This window comes from Astatotilapia calliptera, chromosome 14 (assembly GCF_964374335.1).
Source record: "Astatotilapia calliptera chromosome 14, fAstCal68.1, whole genome shotgun sequence".
Taxonomy (NCBI): Eukaryota; Metazoa; Chordata; class Actinopteri; order Cichliformes; family Cichlidae; genus Astatotilapia; species Astatotilapia calliptera.
Genome location: NC_137435.1, coordinates 36,662,270 through 36,677,709, shown reverse-complemented (window position 1 = coordinate 36,677,709; position 15,440 = coordinate 36,662,270). Strand labels below are relative to the sequence as shown.

Genomic DNA, 15,440 nt, shown 5'->3' with positions numbered 1-15,440 from the left:
AATTTTAAATTGTTTTACATGATGTGATGGACCTTCATCTCTCTGGCTCAGAGACAAAAGCTGGCGCACCCAGGCAGTAAACACTTTTATTGCATGTGGTAAAAACAGAATGTTAACATGATTGATCAAAAAGTTGAAGGGAAGCCCTTAGACCCCATGTCCAACTCGAGTTTCATCTCCTACACCTTTTGGATATCTCCCTATAAGGAGATGACACTTCTCACATCACCATGGCAACTAGCTCCTATCCTCCGCTCAGGGCTGTAGAGAAAAGTGCCCATTCCATAACACCTGATTTATGGCCCTGCTTTTTCTCTAGTAGTCAGCATTAAAGTTTGTACCTTCTGGTGCCATCTCTAGTGCAGGCAAACTAGACAGGTCAAAGGCATTAATCATCCATGTATAGGGATGGGAATCGAGAACCTGTTCTCTACAGGAAATGTTTTCTAGTAGTCTAAATTTCTTGTAATCGCAAGTCTGCTTGCCTATTGATTCAGCCTATCGGTTCATACTCTTACATTACATTTAGTTGATTTCAGTTGTCGGAGGAGCAAAATACTAGTGCAGTCTACAGCTTGGATATGGACATAACATATTTTAATTGCACAAAAGGACAAGTGTAACAATGGTTGCATTCAGTTGTTTAAAGGAGGTGGCAGAAACACTCAGGACAGTCAAAAAGTCATGACCACACCATCAGTTCATCAGTAGGATGAACAAATTAAAGGTTTTCAGGCCACACTAACAGTAATGTTCAGTGATAAGCACAACTGAATTATTCATGATTTTCATAAATTCAAGATCTTCTATAGACATTTGAGGTTAATTCTCTTGCTTTCTCATTGAAGTCACGATTGTATTGCTTTACCAACGGCTCCTCTATGTGAGCAATGGAGATTTGGTTAACTTGAATGGTGGGAATGCTGCTCCCCAACTTATAGACTTCTCTATAAGGTAGCGAGAACTAAAATCCACACATACACGCACCCACCATTGTCCAACATCAGTAACAACACACTTATCATTTCAGTAGCAAGACACCCTTGCAGAAAACAATAAAAAGTGGGAAATCTTGCTGCATGCTTTAAACGTTAAAAAGTACTACCACCTGGTGGAAAAATATAGAAAAAAAAATTCAAAGTAAATAGTACAAGAGCAAAATATTCCTTGATGTTAAGATAAATGTGGGAGCAAATGTTGGTTATCGGCCAGCTTAGCTACTTCAAGCTAATCCAAGGAAGTGAGATGGTGCATTGGTTAGCAATGTTGCCTGAGTTCAATGCCACCATCTGTGTGGAGTTTGCATGTTCTCCCTATGCTTGTGTGTGTTCTCTCCAGGTACTCCAGCTTACTCCCACAGTCCAAAGACATGTGATTGTAATTCTAAATTGCCATAGTTGTGAATGGTTATGTTTCTATGTGTTAGCCCTACGTCAGATTGGTGACCTATCCAGGGAGAAGCTCGCCCCTCGCCCTATAGGATAGGCTCCAGCAACCTGCAAACCTGATAAGAGAATGGATGGATAGGTGATAATTATTCATTCATCCATCCATTCTATTCGGTCAATTCCACATTCTTTATTTAGTTATATGATAATTATTAACATAATCGTTCTGTTTTCCTTTAAGAGTAAATAAAGCAGGAATCATGTAGGTTAGTGAATTCCACAGTAAACCATCTTCTGTTTGTAGAAACTGTGCAGGATCTTTATTTTACAGTAAAGGTTATTCCAGTAAACAAATTCTTTGCACTTCCTTTTTTGGTTGGTACTGTTCAAAGGCAGAGAAAGCAACTTTATTGCTCTGTTGAAAAAAGGAAAAGATGAACTTTAAACTCTCCTTGTCAGCTGACTAGAGATAAAACTATTATGTGGGACAACGGATCAACAGGGTCAGAAACTCTTGAAGAACAAAGGCCAAGAACAAAAACATGCCTTGATTTCATGAAGGGATCTGAGAAATGTAGAAGGCACAGACATTTATAAGCATTTCCAAGTGGCTTTTCTGGTTCTGCAACAGAGAAAGTTTTAGAGCAGAAAGGCATTATAAGCTGGTAAGACTAGGTTGAGTTCAGGAATGTTGGCACATAACAGGGTGGTGCAAGGAGGCAGAAAGAGGGAGGGACACAAACAGAGGAGGGACAAAGAACAGGAGAGAGTCATAAATGTAATAATTACACTGTAGTCATAAATAAGCGTCAAGCACTCTTTCCACAGGTTACCCATGTAGTTAACAACATTATTGCTGTACGGATAGGAGCAAGAGAGGGCTGAGGATTCCCTTTTCTGATCTTAAAATTGTTTTCAACTGTATTCTTTTTTTTTCTTTTCATTTTTCACGTGAATTTCTGATTCCAAGTGATGGATTTATTCCTGGATTCTGGCTAACTATGGCAAATTTCTTTCCACTCATTTCCTCAACACCAAACAACATTTTCCAGTCTTAGTTTTTCACGAAAATTGAGCAATAGATTTCACTATGTCTGTAGCTACCCTGTTCAGGGGTAAGTGGGGACAGAAACCAAAAGACGTCACAGAAAAGCAACCAGTTGTGGTTCAACCAAGCCAAGAGGAACATGATGATGATGACTCCAGCACTGGATTTAGTAGAGAACCTATTCGCAGAAACTCCCGCTTTTACCGGTCAATGAGGAAGAAGAGACTGATCTCATCTGAGCAATCTGAAAGTAAGACAAGAAGACTAGTACAGAATTTGGCTGTGACCACAATTCAACAATGAATTTGCAGTTAATTTGAAGTTAATTTTAGCTGGGCTAAAAGCCCAGCTAAAATCTTTTTTTTTTACTTAGATGCTAGATGTATAGTTAACTTTAAATTAATCATTTATATATAACTGTGCTTAAGCTAGGTTATGAATTCATTTCTCACACGTTGTTATCAAAGGCATCGTGTTAGGGACTGCTGTAGTTAATGGTGCAGTTGTTATTGAAAGTAGAACAAAGGCAGTTTCTATCCTTCAGTAGAAATCTACATGAATACAACCTGAGAAACTGGTTCTGTTTGAACCGCGTACAGCGGTGAATAATGTATTTCCCACGGGTAAATGGACTGGCGTTCAACCTATGACCTCATCAAAGCAAGAACAACCTTGAGTTTAAATGTTAAAATGAACCTACCTGGATAACGATATATTGTTAAGTATATATACTTAATGTCTTGCTATATATATATATATAACCCCAATATATAACCCCAATTTTGAACAAACAAACAAACAAGCATGCTGTTTAAATGCTGTGTAAATAAGACTGGGATTTGTCTCTGCCTGATTTCCCCAATGACTTTCATGTCTGCTTCAATGAGCCCCTCTAGGACTACACTCACTTCAACACCAGGTGAACTACGACTCAGCTTGACCTCAGCAGAAGTGGCCCACATGAAGTTGCAGGCCCTGACAGTATACTAGAATGGACACAGAGATTGTGCCAGTCAGCTGTCAGATAATGGGATCTCATCAGTGTTTCATACAGCCTGCAAACCTTGAGAATAAGGACTTGTATATATGTCTCCTATTCTTGGACCACTTATGCCCTCAGTACAATAATTCAACAAACTCAGCAGCAAAAACTTGCAAAACCTGACCTGAGCTTCTCCCTCTTCAGTTGGTTCCTGGACTTCTTAATCACTAGATCCCCCTAGGTTGTGTATGAGACCTCTCATACACTGCTCGGTAGAATATCAAAGCTCTCACATTGTGACGTTTGTAGATGACACAGGAGTGGTGAGATGGAGAACCAACAGTGATGCGTCTGACTACAGGCAGGAATTACAAAACAACCAGCAGGCTGGTGCTCTAGAAAACCAAGGAGATGATTGTGGATTTCAGGAAGTGTAGAATCCCCCCCGTCACACTCCTATACATCGAGGGAGTAGCTGTTGAAGAGGACTCCAGCTGTAAGGATCTCAGTGTACATCTTTAAGAGGACCTTTTCTGGAGTCACAAGACATCCTTCCTTGTTCAGAAGACGTACCACCGTCACTACTTTCTTAGAAAGTTCAGGTTCACTGTATTTTGGGGCTAAGTATTGACCACAACAGGAAAAGACTCAGCTGTGTTTTAGAAGAAAGGTCACACTGTCAAAAAAAAGAAGCCAAGTAAGTCCACTGTGACCAACCATTATTGAACACAAGGGGTGGATTATGACACCAGCTATTAGTCAGCTATACTCCTACTTCTACTACACCTTGCTCCAAGTCACCATCAGTAATTCACATGATTGTGTGTTGGAGTAATGTCATACAGAGGTTTTACACCTTGGTCCCTTACAGTCAAAATTATTTTTTCCCCACATCTCAGCTCATGTGACAGCCAAGATGGTTACTAGTGGCTTGTGACTACAATGACCAGAATGAATGAAAACCTACGCAGGGATCTTTTTAAAATCCTAATATCTATATCTATATATCTATATATCTATATCTATATATCTATATATCTATATATCTATATATCTATATCTATATATCTATATATCTATATCTATATATCTATATATATCTATATATCTATATATCTCTATATATCTATATATCTATATATATCTATATCTATCTCTCTCTCTCTCTCTATATATATATATATAGAGAGAGAGAGAGAGAGAGAGAGAGAGAGACGGAGCAATACTGGAAGAGCATATGGGAGAAGGACGCAACCCATAACGGCAATGCTCAGTGGCTAGTGGATCTGAGGGCAGACCATAGCAACCTCCCTGAACAGGGTCCAGTAACAATCACGGTGGGAGACATCCATGCAAGGGTCTCTAGTATGAAGAGTTGGACAGCACCAGGCCCTGACATGGTTCACGCCTACTGGCTGAAGAAGCTGACTGCACTCCACGAGCGTCTGGCAGCACAAATGAACCAGCTGCTAGTTAACGAGAGACACCTGGAATGGCTAACCGAAGGTCGGACGGTCCTGATCCCCAAGGACCCCAAGAAGGGACCAGTCCCATCCAACTACCGACCAATAACCTGCCTCAATACTACATGGAAGCTCCTGTCAGGCATCATATCGGCTAAGATGAACAGGCACATGGGTCAATACATGAGCGGGGCACAGAAAGGGATTGGCAAGAATACCAGAGGCACAAAACACCAGCTACTGGTAGACAGAACAGTCAGCCGAGACTCCTGTACATGGATGACATCAAGCTGTATGCCAAGAGTGAACGAGACATCGATTCACTGATCCACACTACCAGGATATACAGCAATGACATCGGGATGTCATTCGGGCTGGAGAAGTGTAGTCGGATGGTAACAAAGAGAGGGAAGGTAGTCAGGGGATCGAGCTACCAGAAGGCAACATTGCAGACATGGAGGACAGTTACAAGTACCTGGGGATCCCGCAGGCGAATGGGAACCATAAAGAGGCCGCTAGGAAACCTGCAACCACCAAGTACCTGCAGAGGGTCAGACAAGTCCTGAGGAGTCAGCTGAATGGTAAGAACAAGATCCGGGCTATCAACACCTACGTCCTGCCCGTGATCAGGTACCCTGCTGGGGTAATAGGCTGGCCAAAGGAGGAGATAGAAGCCACTGACATAAAGACAAGAAAGCTCCTTACCATGCATGGAGGGTTTCACCCCAAGTCCAGCACCCTGAGGCTGTACACTAAGCGGAAGGAAGGGGGCCGGGGACTGGTGAGTGTCAGCACCACAGTCCAGGATGAGACAACGAACATCCAAGAATACATTGGGAAGATGGCCCCAACTGACCGAGTGCTCAGTGAATACCTCAGGCAGCAGAAACCCAAGAAAGAGGAGGGAGACGAGGAACCATCATGGAAGGACAGGCCCCTGCACGGTATGTACCACCGGCAGATAGAGGAGGTGGCTGATATCCAGAAATCCTACCAGTGGCTGGACAAAGCTGGACTGAAAGACAGCACAGAGGCACTAATCATGGCAGCACAAGAACAAGCTCTGAGCACAAGATCCATAGAGGCTGGGGTCTATCACACCAGGCAAGACCCCAGGTGCAGGCTGTGTAAAGATGCCCCTGAGACAATCCAGCACATAACAGCAGGGTCCAAGATGCTAGCAGGCAAGGCATACATGGAACGCCATAACCAAGTGGCCGGCATAGTGTACAGGAACATCTGTGCCGAGATGCCCCCAAGGGTGGTGGAGAATGACCGAGCTAAGATCCTGTGGGACTTCCAGATACAGACAGACAAAATGGTGGTGGCTAACCAACCGGACATAGTGGTGGTAGACAAACAGAAGAAGACGGCCGTAGTGATCGATGTAGCGGTTCCGAATGACAGCAATATCAGGAAGAAGGAACACGAGAAGCTGGAGAAATACCAAGGGCTCAGAGAAGAGCTCGAGAGGATGTGGAGGGTGAAGGTAACGGTGGTCCCCGTGGTAATCGGAGCACTAGGTGCGGTGACTCCCAAGCTAGGCGAGTGGCTCCAGCAGATCCCGGGAACAACATCGGAGATCTCTGTCCAGAAGAGCGCAGTCCTGGGAACAGCTAAGATACTGCGCAGGACCCTCAAGCTCCCAGGCCTCTGGTAGAGGACCCGAGCTTGAAGGATAAACCGCCCGCAGGGGTGACCTGGGTACCAGTTATTTAACCTAAAAACAATTACAGACCTAGATAATGGAATTTTAATATAAACCTTCAAAACATGTCTAAAAGCACTCTTACCTTAAGCTATGTTTCTTTCCTCTTGCAATTTTTATAGCAAATCTCTGATGTTCAAGTGGAATGGCCTTTAATCCATCCATTCTCTTCCACTTATCCTTATCAGGGTTGCGGGGGGACTGGAATCTAACACAGGGCTGAAATGTTATAAAGCCAGAAGAAAAAATGGAGATTGATTCATTCAGTCTTCATCCAACTACTGGTCCCAGTGAGATTTCCTGAATCCTTGTTGTTGAATTACACTTAGTCTAGCCCCTCACCAATTTGCCTTTGGAGAGCCTATCAGGCACAAATTGCCTCTGAAGACATAGGTCCTAGGATCACTTTGGCACCTAAATCACTTTAACATAATAAGACAGTTACTCATAGCGGAGGGATGTTTACATTCAAGTGATAAAGTACTTTAGTGATAACTGAATAGCAGAGTTACAGGTCAACAAAGAGGGCTTAGTATTCTTTTCATTTCCTATTACCAGTAGACACCTTTTACTCTGACAAAATACTTTACCTCAAAATTGAAATGTTTATCTCATGGCTGCTGGCAGTGACCTGTGTCTGTACAGAGTAATTAACTTTTTAAGGTGCTCTGAGTGTTTGAAAACCTAGAAAAGCAATGACAATCTAACACTTCAGCCAGTTTAATTACAAAAATTCATAAAAAAACCCCCAAACTACTTCACATAGGAAACAGGTGTGAGTGAAAGAGAAAGACAGAAAAACAGATAGATTTTTTGTAACCCACTAGAAATAAGTGATTAAAATGTAGCCATTTTAACTACTGTGTAATTTTCAAATTCCTCCCTACTATATCTATAAATACACTCTCTACCTTTCTAACTTTCCAGATTCCACCAGGCTTACTTTGGACCACAGTCCATCCAGTAGTGCAGGATCTTCCTCCTCTCATTCTCCCTTACCCCACAAGTCACCTTTGTTGCCAGGGGCTAGACGGTGAGTCTGCATGCCTTCACTGCCCAACCCTGTAACCAAACACACCCAGAAAACAAACAATCACATAACAATGCTTGCTTGAACATTGTACACTGCTTTATAATTAACACCTGGCACTCTTAGTGGCTTATCATATCTGTGATAAGCACACAAGTCTCTGTGAAAGTTAAGTCTTTGTTCTTCTCGTGGTTCTAGGTCGTTAATCAAGAGTTTTCTGTTTTGACTTTTGAATCGTGTTAATTCATTATTGTTTTGATTGAAGAAGTGGGATTTGTTTCTAGATTCTATTAATTATCTTTGCACTTATGAGTTTTCCTATCTCTGTTTGTTTCCAATTGTATTATTTTATGTAACTGATATAGTCATAAATTACTTTATGTTTGTTAGTTCCCTTCTGGTCTCTTAGTTTCATCTCTGTGTTTTGCCTTTATTATCTCCCATGTTCAGCCGGTCTTGTCTTGTGTCTGTTTACCCTTTTGTGTGTGTCAAGCTCAGGTGTCTTAGTCTTGGTATTAGTTCCTGTTTTATTTTGATAGTTCCTTGCCTCATGTGCTTTATGTTCAGTTTTACTTTTCCCAATTTCTTTACCCTGATTAGCTTCAGCTCTGTTCCCTGGTATTTCCCCATCTCCCTAATTAGTCTCCTGTATATATTCTCTGTTTCCCTCTGTCCTTTGTCAGAGCACTTGCCCTTTTTTTGTCTTCAAGTTCCTGAGTGCTTGTTTTTTAGTGGTCTTCCCCAGTGTAGGTTTTCTGTTGACAGAAGAGTTAAAAAATAAAAGACAAAAATACCCATCAAGTCAAGCAAATTTATAATATTTGAAATTACTAATAAGAACAAAGGATTCATGTGGTGAAAGGTGTAAGATAATCTGATTAAGTATGTCTAAAGTGGTGCATTTTAAGAAAAAATTTGAAAATGCAAAGATGTTAAACTGACTGGATCTTATATACCCCTTTTCTAATGAGCTCTGAGCTCTACCTGAGCACTCATTGTGCTTTATACAATTTGCCTCATTCATCCATTCATATAGAGAGCAACTTGGGATTAGTATCTTGCCTAGTGATATTTGCCATGCTGGAGCATCCAGGGGTCAAATCACCAACCTTCTGATTAGTAGATTACCTGCCAGATATGCTGGCTTGACCTAAAAAGTCACATTTGACTTTTTAGTCACATTTGACATTTGACAACCATACATATGACAGTAAAAAGGCCTGTATTGTAACTTGCGTCTAAAGATGGTGACTTTGCCTCCACACCTAAACAGAAACATGAGTACATTCCGGGGTTAAACTGGGATTCAGCAGGTGGGAGAATCCTAAAATCGGTTGTAGCAGCTCAGGGTGGGGAAAAAAATCACAACTCACAATAATTTCTTTTGTGGGCTCCATCGGATTTTCAGTGTATTGGCTGTGATCAGCTGACCATTCAGCAAGATGTGAGCACATTTATGAGCAGTCTTCACTAATTTCCCTCCCCTACATTGACAGCATACTGTTTATACTGTATTAATAGTAGGTGGTATAACTTTGGTATGAAGGGGAAACTCAGTGAATGAATCTTAGCATCATCAGCTTAAACTTAATTCTCAATTTTAATAATTCTTGATGCATTTTTTTTGGTTTGTTATTTTGCTTTGATTCTTTGTAAGGCGCTTGGAAAGTAAAGGACTTCTTTAAATTTCTTGAAGATGTTTCACCTCTCATCCGACAAGCTTCTTTAGTTCCAAAACTAAAGTGTCCCAGTCCCATCTGTACTCCACCATTTCGTTTTAAAACTAGAAACTTAAACCACCACTCTCCTTAGATTACCATAACCTGGATGACTGAGAACCTACACAGATACTCTGATTCTTTGTTTAACGCACAGCTCTGTAACACTTAGTTGTCACCATGTAAACGTGAGCGTTTCACCTACATTTGTGACTAAAAATGGACCTGCAATATAAACATGTATAAGACGAACGTGAATAAAAAGTAAAATAATCTAAGGAGCTTGAAAAGAAAGCGACTGGTCCTTTTGAAGTTTCTTCACAAAACTTAAAGAAATGACATGACATGTCATTTACATCATGGAGCCTTGCTCTTAAAAAACTGACAGAGATGTAACACTGTCTGTGAAGCTGGATTTAAGAAATAAGTGCTTAAAGTTAAAGTTTTAAAAACATGTTTAGTGCCATCTTCTGTCAATAAGTGATGTCATGTGCTTGGTTGGTTGGCTAATAGACTTAAATTAATTTATGCTAGCTAGTTAAGGAGAAAATTGATAACTCAGAAGAAAATAAGGACACTAACAAACAAAGATTTTTATGATAAGAAAACAAGTGTCCACTTTCACTTTACTGGCTGTTGAAGACACTCTGTGTATTTTGCTGTGGTTTCTGACACACAACAAATAAGTCAAACTTTCTTTGTTGCCTAGTCTTAGACTTCTCATGCTGTGCTAAACAAGCCTTCTCCATGAATTCAAACACCTTTTTAAGAGTATTCTCATCTAGAAGCATAGAAAGTCTCGGATCTGCTCTTCTTTAGCACTTCTCTGGTAAAATTTGTTTGTCTCACCTGTTCATTAAGCAGCTGGTGCTGTGCCTTCTGGAGGATTTTTGTTGCCTGGAAGTCCTTAACTGAAGAGCTCATTTGCAGACTTTTAGAAGTAATCCTGTTTTGTCTTCATCTGAGGCTGAATTCTCAGGTGGTTCCTGCAATTAGCCATCTTATGTGCTGTTTGCTCATACTGATGTACAAGCTTTAGGCAGTCCTTGCCAAAGTGGGTTAAAATTGTATGTAGTTCACATACATGGGTCAGTACTGCAGACAGAAACATGGGTGTGCCATGGATTCCCCAATCTCACCCACTGTGGCCAACTTGTACATGGAAGAAGTGAAAAAGAGGGCTTTGTTATCTTACCCTGGAACACCACCAAGTCATTGGTTCAGGTATGTAATGGCACCTGGGTGAAAATCAAATCTCAGGACCAACCACAATTCACTGATCACATTAACTCAGTGGACCAACACATAAAGTTCACCAGGGAGAATATGAAAAGTGCCAGGTTACTAATGGGGGACATTTAAAAGTTGATGTGTACCATAAACCTACGCATACGGATTAGTATTTAACGTTCGACTCTCATCATCCACTGGAGCATGCACACCATCCCCACAGACACAGTGGCCAGGGAAGCAGAAGAACGTCACATCAGGAAGGCCCTGAGAATATGTGGTTATCCCAGCTGGACTTTTGTTGAAGCTGGGAAGGCGCATAAAGAAAGCTCCAGTCGATCCAGGGGAGGACAACCACTGCCTAAGCGGAAAAAAAAACCCTGGTGATGCCATATGTGTCAGGAGTATCAGAACAGTTGAGATGCATTTATCCCTCTGTGGCGTTTAAACCCCAAAACACGCTGCACCAAGAATTGGTCCACCCCAAGGATCGGGTCCCCCAACACAAACGGAGTAATATAGCGTACGCTGTTAAGTGCCATGATTTATGTATCGGGGAAACCAAGCAACCTTCGGATGGCACAACACAGAAGAGCTACCTACCAACTCTGCAGTCTATTTGCACCTACAGGCCAGCGGGCAGTCTTTCAATGATGAGGATGTACAAATCCTGGACAGGGAGGAACGCTGGTTTGAGCGTCGAGTCTTTCCTTTACGGGAAAAAGGAAAGACCATCTCTGAATCAAGGAGGTGGCTTAAGGGTACATCTTTCACCATCTTACAATGCTGTGATTGCAGCCATTTCCCAACCCTCTGTGAATGGTAGTCATGGCCATTGATCAGTGGTCTTTGATCAGTAGTTGTTGATCAATGGTCATGATAATTTGCATATTAATGATCAAGGAACTGATCTCATTCAGTGGTCCTAGTTTCCGTCATTGGGCACTTCTCATCTTTCAACATTGTCAGAATATGTCTTTTTCCCCTTTTCAATTCAGTTGTTTTAAGTAAACTGTGAAATTTTATTTGTTATTTTTTACTGTAGATGAAGTGCAAAGGGTTTAACTATTGCAGTGTGTACTTTGCATTAGATGGAGGAGTTGTACAGGGAGGCATAGGCAGGAATGATTTCCTGTGTCATTCAGTGGTGCATTTGGGTAATCTCAGTCTCACACTGAACTCCTTTGACTGGTCAGCACGTAATGGAGTGGTTGGTCCAGCATTGTACTTATCTTGGACATCATCTGCCTCTCCAACAGCACCTTAAGGGAGTCCATCTCCATCCCCACAACATTACCAGCCTTGCGGATCAGTTTATTGAGTCTCTTCGCATCTGCGACCCTTAACCTGATGTCCCAGTGTGGAACAGCATAGAGGACAGCACTGGCCACAACAGACTAATAGAAAATCCTGAGCATTGTCCAACGTCAAAGATGTCTCAGCCGCCTTAGAAAATAGACAGAACTCTGTCCCTTCCTGTACAGTGCAGTGGTATTTTTTTTTAACCCAGTCCAGTTTATTATCTATGTGTACTCCGAGGTATTTATGGTCCTCTACAATATCGACCCCCTGGATTGAAACAGGGGTCACAGGTTCCTGGTCCTCCTAAAGTCCACGATCAGTTCTTTGGTCTTTGTTACGTTGAGCTACAGATGATTCTGCTCACACCACGTTACAAAGGAGCCAACCACAGCCTGGTACTCTGTCTCATCACCCTCTCTGATGCATTCAGTCACTGCAGAGTCATCAGAAAACGTCTGAAAATGGCAGGTCTCTGTGTAGTGGCTGAAGTATGTGGTGTAGCGGGTGAAGAGGAAAGGGGAGAGCAGCAGTATATTAATGACTAACCTCGTATTGTGGATGGATTATTTCTGTGGTTCTCCTGACTGACGTTTGGTCCGTTTACAGCATCCTGCCATGCGATTGCATTTGCTCCTAATCATTGGGAACCCTCACATTAACTTTTATCGAGTGGAAAAAAGTCCTCTGTTCGTTAGCGTTCGTCCTCCAGCTTTACTGTTTATGTTATGCTAGCATAGCTTTTTCGCGCTAGCGATCACGTAGCACATCATTATATACCAACTAGCCCAACTTCAGTAACCCTACAAACGTTGCTGCTGTTTACTTTCCTGTCTTCATTTATGTTGGAAGTGATAGTAGAGCTGTATGTTTTAATTTGTTTTAGAAATCCCTCATTGTATATTATATTTAGAGGGAAGCTAGCAAGCGAACTCCCTGCTAACTTCTAACTCTGTTAAATGTCATAAATTCCATTTTCATGGATGCTTGGATGTTAAACTTAATTGTTACACCTGATAGAGCAGAACGTTGATCATTTTATTACAGATGAAAGAATTTAGACAGTTTTTAACTCTCAGTAATGCTGCAGTGTTCGTTTGACTTATGGACCTGCAGCGGAGTTTGGGCCCAGACATGGCTAATGACATCAGACTTACAGACCGGATAGGTCGGGGCTGGTCAAGGATAAGTCTTTCCAGGGTTTTCATGATGTGGGAAGTCAGTGCCACAGGTCTCTAACCATGGGGGGGCACTGGGACATGGCGTTTTTGGTACAGAAATAAGGGATGATGTCTTCCACAACACTGGACCCTCTGCGGACTTAGACTCATCATGAACAGTTTATGAAAGACTCCACAAAGCTGGAGGGCACAGGGACTCACCTTGTCTGGTCCAGCAGACTTGCCCGAGTGGAGTCTTCTCATTTTTCTCTGAACCTGGTCATGAGTGAAAGTGACAGGTGGGGGAGGGGTGTCAGGACTTTCACAGGAGGCTATGGTGGAATGTGGAGACAGAGGGAGAGTGGATTGCAGGCTGACTACAGGTCAGGTCAGAGGGGTGAGCATTTACCTCAGTTTTGAATCTGTTAAAAAACACATTCAGCTCATTGGCTTTGTCCTCACTGCCCCAGCTTCTTTGCTGTTGGATGACCTGGATGCAGTGATTGTGGTCATGCTACTCCACACCTCTGTCATGCTATTCTGCTGGAGTTTCCACTCCAGCTTTCTCCAGTAATTGTCCTTAGCCTCTCTCATCTTGCCCTTCAATAATGCCTGAACCATTCTCACCTCGCTAATTAATTAACAATACGTTGACCAAGTTAATCCAAGTCTTTCTCCAAGTTTCTTCACTTACATCTACATGAAACTAGTTATATAAACTAGCAGCTAATTTAAAGATTTCTCATGCACAAGGGCAATATATTTTCCTGTGATAATGAAAAAACCTAATTATAATATCCAGTAAATATGCACACAAATTTAAGAATTTGCTGTTGTCAGTTAAGCTTTAGATGATGTGAATGGCTTCTGTACATGTATTTCTAAGGTGTGTTTCTTGTTTTTCTTCTGTCAGATGTAGTCCTCAGCTCTCGCGGCAGCCTCATCATTCCAGAGATTTGTTGCCAAGCAATGGTGAGTTCAGTAGCACACATGCTCTGTACAACCAGAATGCTGCGGATAAGAGAAGAGGAGGAGTGGGAGGAAAGAGGACTGTGGAAATATCAGCTGCTTCATACAGCCAGCAAAGAGATTTTACAGCAGAAATGAGCACGGACTGGACTCACAACAGTGACAGTGAAGCCATAGAAGAGCTTTCTGAGCAAACAGCTAAAGCTTGCACTGTGAAGGATACCAGAAGGAAGACCATGAACTCACAACAGCCTAATTCTGAAGGAGACCAGGATATCCACATGAACCACAGGTCAGATCAAATTACTTTAGAAATAGAGATATAAATATTTTAGAAATAGAGATATAAATTTATAAAAAAAATTAAAAATCATTTGAATTCTGATGAAAGCAAATAATATGACGAGAAATTAGACAAATAAATAAGATAAAAATGCTTATTGTTTTTTCACAAAATAAAATTACACATTGTAAGAATGTATATTATGAATTATATTATCTTATGAAAAGATTTGAAATTTAGTAGTGATGACACACACACACACACACACACACACCCAGAGAAAGCGAGAGATAAGCGCTCTCTTCACAAAGGTATGTCCTTTTTTTCTTCGTAGGGTGCTGAGAAATGGAGAATGCTCACAGACAATCTGCCACAGTCTCAAAATCATCAAAAATATTGGTGAGTTTGACAAAGGGTGAGAGTAGTGCATATATTACACCCACCATCAGAGCTATTGCTAGAAAACCCTTTTGTATTTGTTTCTATATTATGGCTAATATAAGCAGTGGTAAGTCACACCATTCATGTAAGCTCTCTAGCACTTTACTAATTCAATAATATGCATGATAAAATCTTCCTGTATGTAGATTCAGATCGCTGACTGGTTAAGCAATTTTGTGCCTCATATAGAGTTTCCTGGATTGATAGACTACTCCACACAGTCTAATTCACTTTGGATGATTTTTACAGGGATTAGTAGAAATTTACTCATGATGGCAGCATTTAAGAATATAATAAAGAATTCTAAATCTTAAATGAAGAAGAGGAAGCCTGAAAATTGACTAAGAAGTGGAACAATACAGTACACATAGACCATATGTTTCTCTAAAGTCTGTGCATTTATTTTTGCTATGTGTGAGACTGTACTTTCACCCTGCTCTTATGTAATTCAAGTCCAGTTCTACACCCACAAAAGTAATCTGCAGTATATGACTGAGGAAGATTACACAACATGTTCCAATTTCTGCACCAGCAAACTTTCAGCCCACCTGTGAGAAGCACAGTTTAGCTGTGTTGGGGTGTCTGTAGCTCAGGATGTGGAGAGGTTCATCTTATAATTTGAAGGTTGGTAGTTTATATCCCTGGCTGCTCCAGTCTCCAGTCTGCATGCCTAAGTATACTTGGGCAAGATACTTAATCTCAAGGTGGTCTCTGAAGATAT

The 15,440-nt window shown here is 41.4% G+C and overlaps 1 protein-coding gene across 1 annotated transcript in view; it reads left to right on the top strand.

Annotated features, from left to right (window-relative positions):
- The first annotated feature begins 1,766 nt into the window (after window positions 1-1,766).
- Window positions 1,767-15,440, top strand: part of ngef (neuronal guanine nucleotide exchange factor) — a 34,173-nt gene continuing 20,499 nt past the window's right edge. Inside the window, exons 1-4 of the mRNA XM_026193035.2 lie at window positions 1,767-2,686; window positions 7,517-7,622; window positions 13,940-14,287; window positions 14,613-14,677. Coding sequence (XP_026048820.2) covers window positions 2,479-2,686; window positions 7,517-7,622; window positions 13,940-14,287; window positions 14,613-14,677 — 727 coding nt within the window. The 5' untranslated portion in view covers window positions 1,767-2,478. The remainder of the gene's footprint in view (window positions 2,687-7,516; window positions 7,623-13,939; window positions 14,288-14,612; window positions 14,678-15,440) is intronic.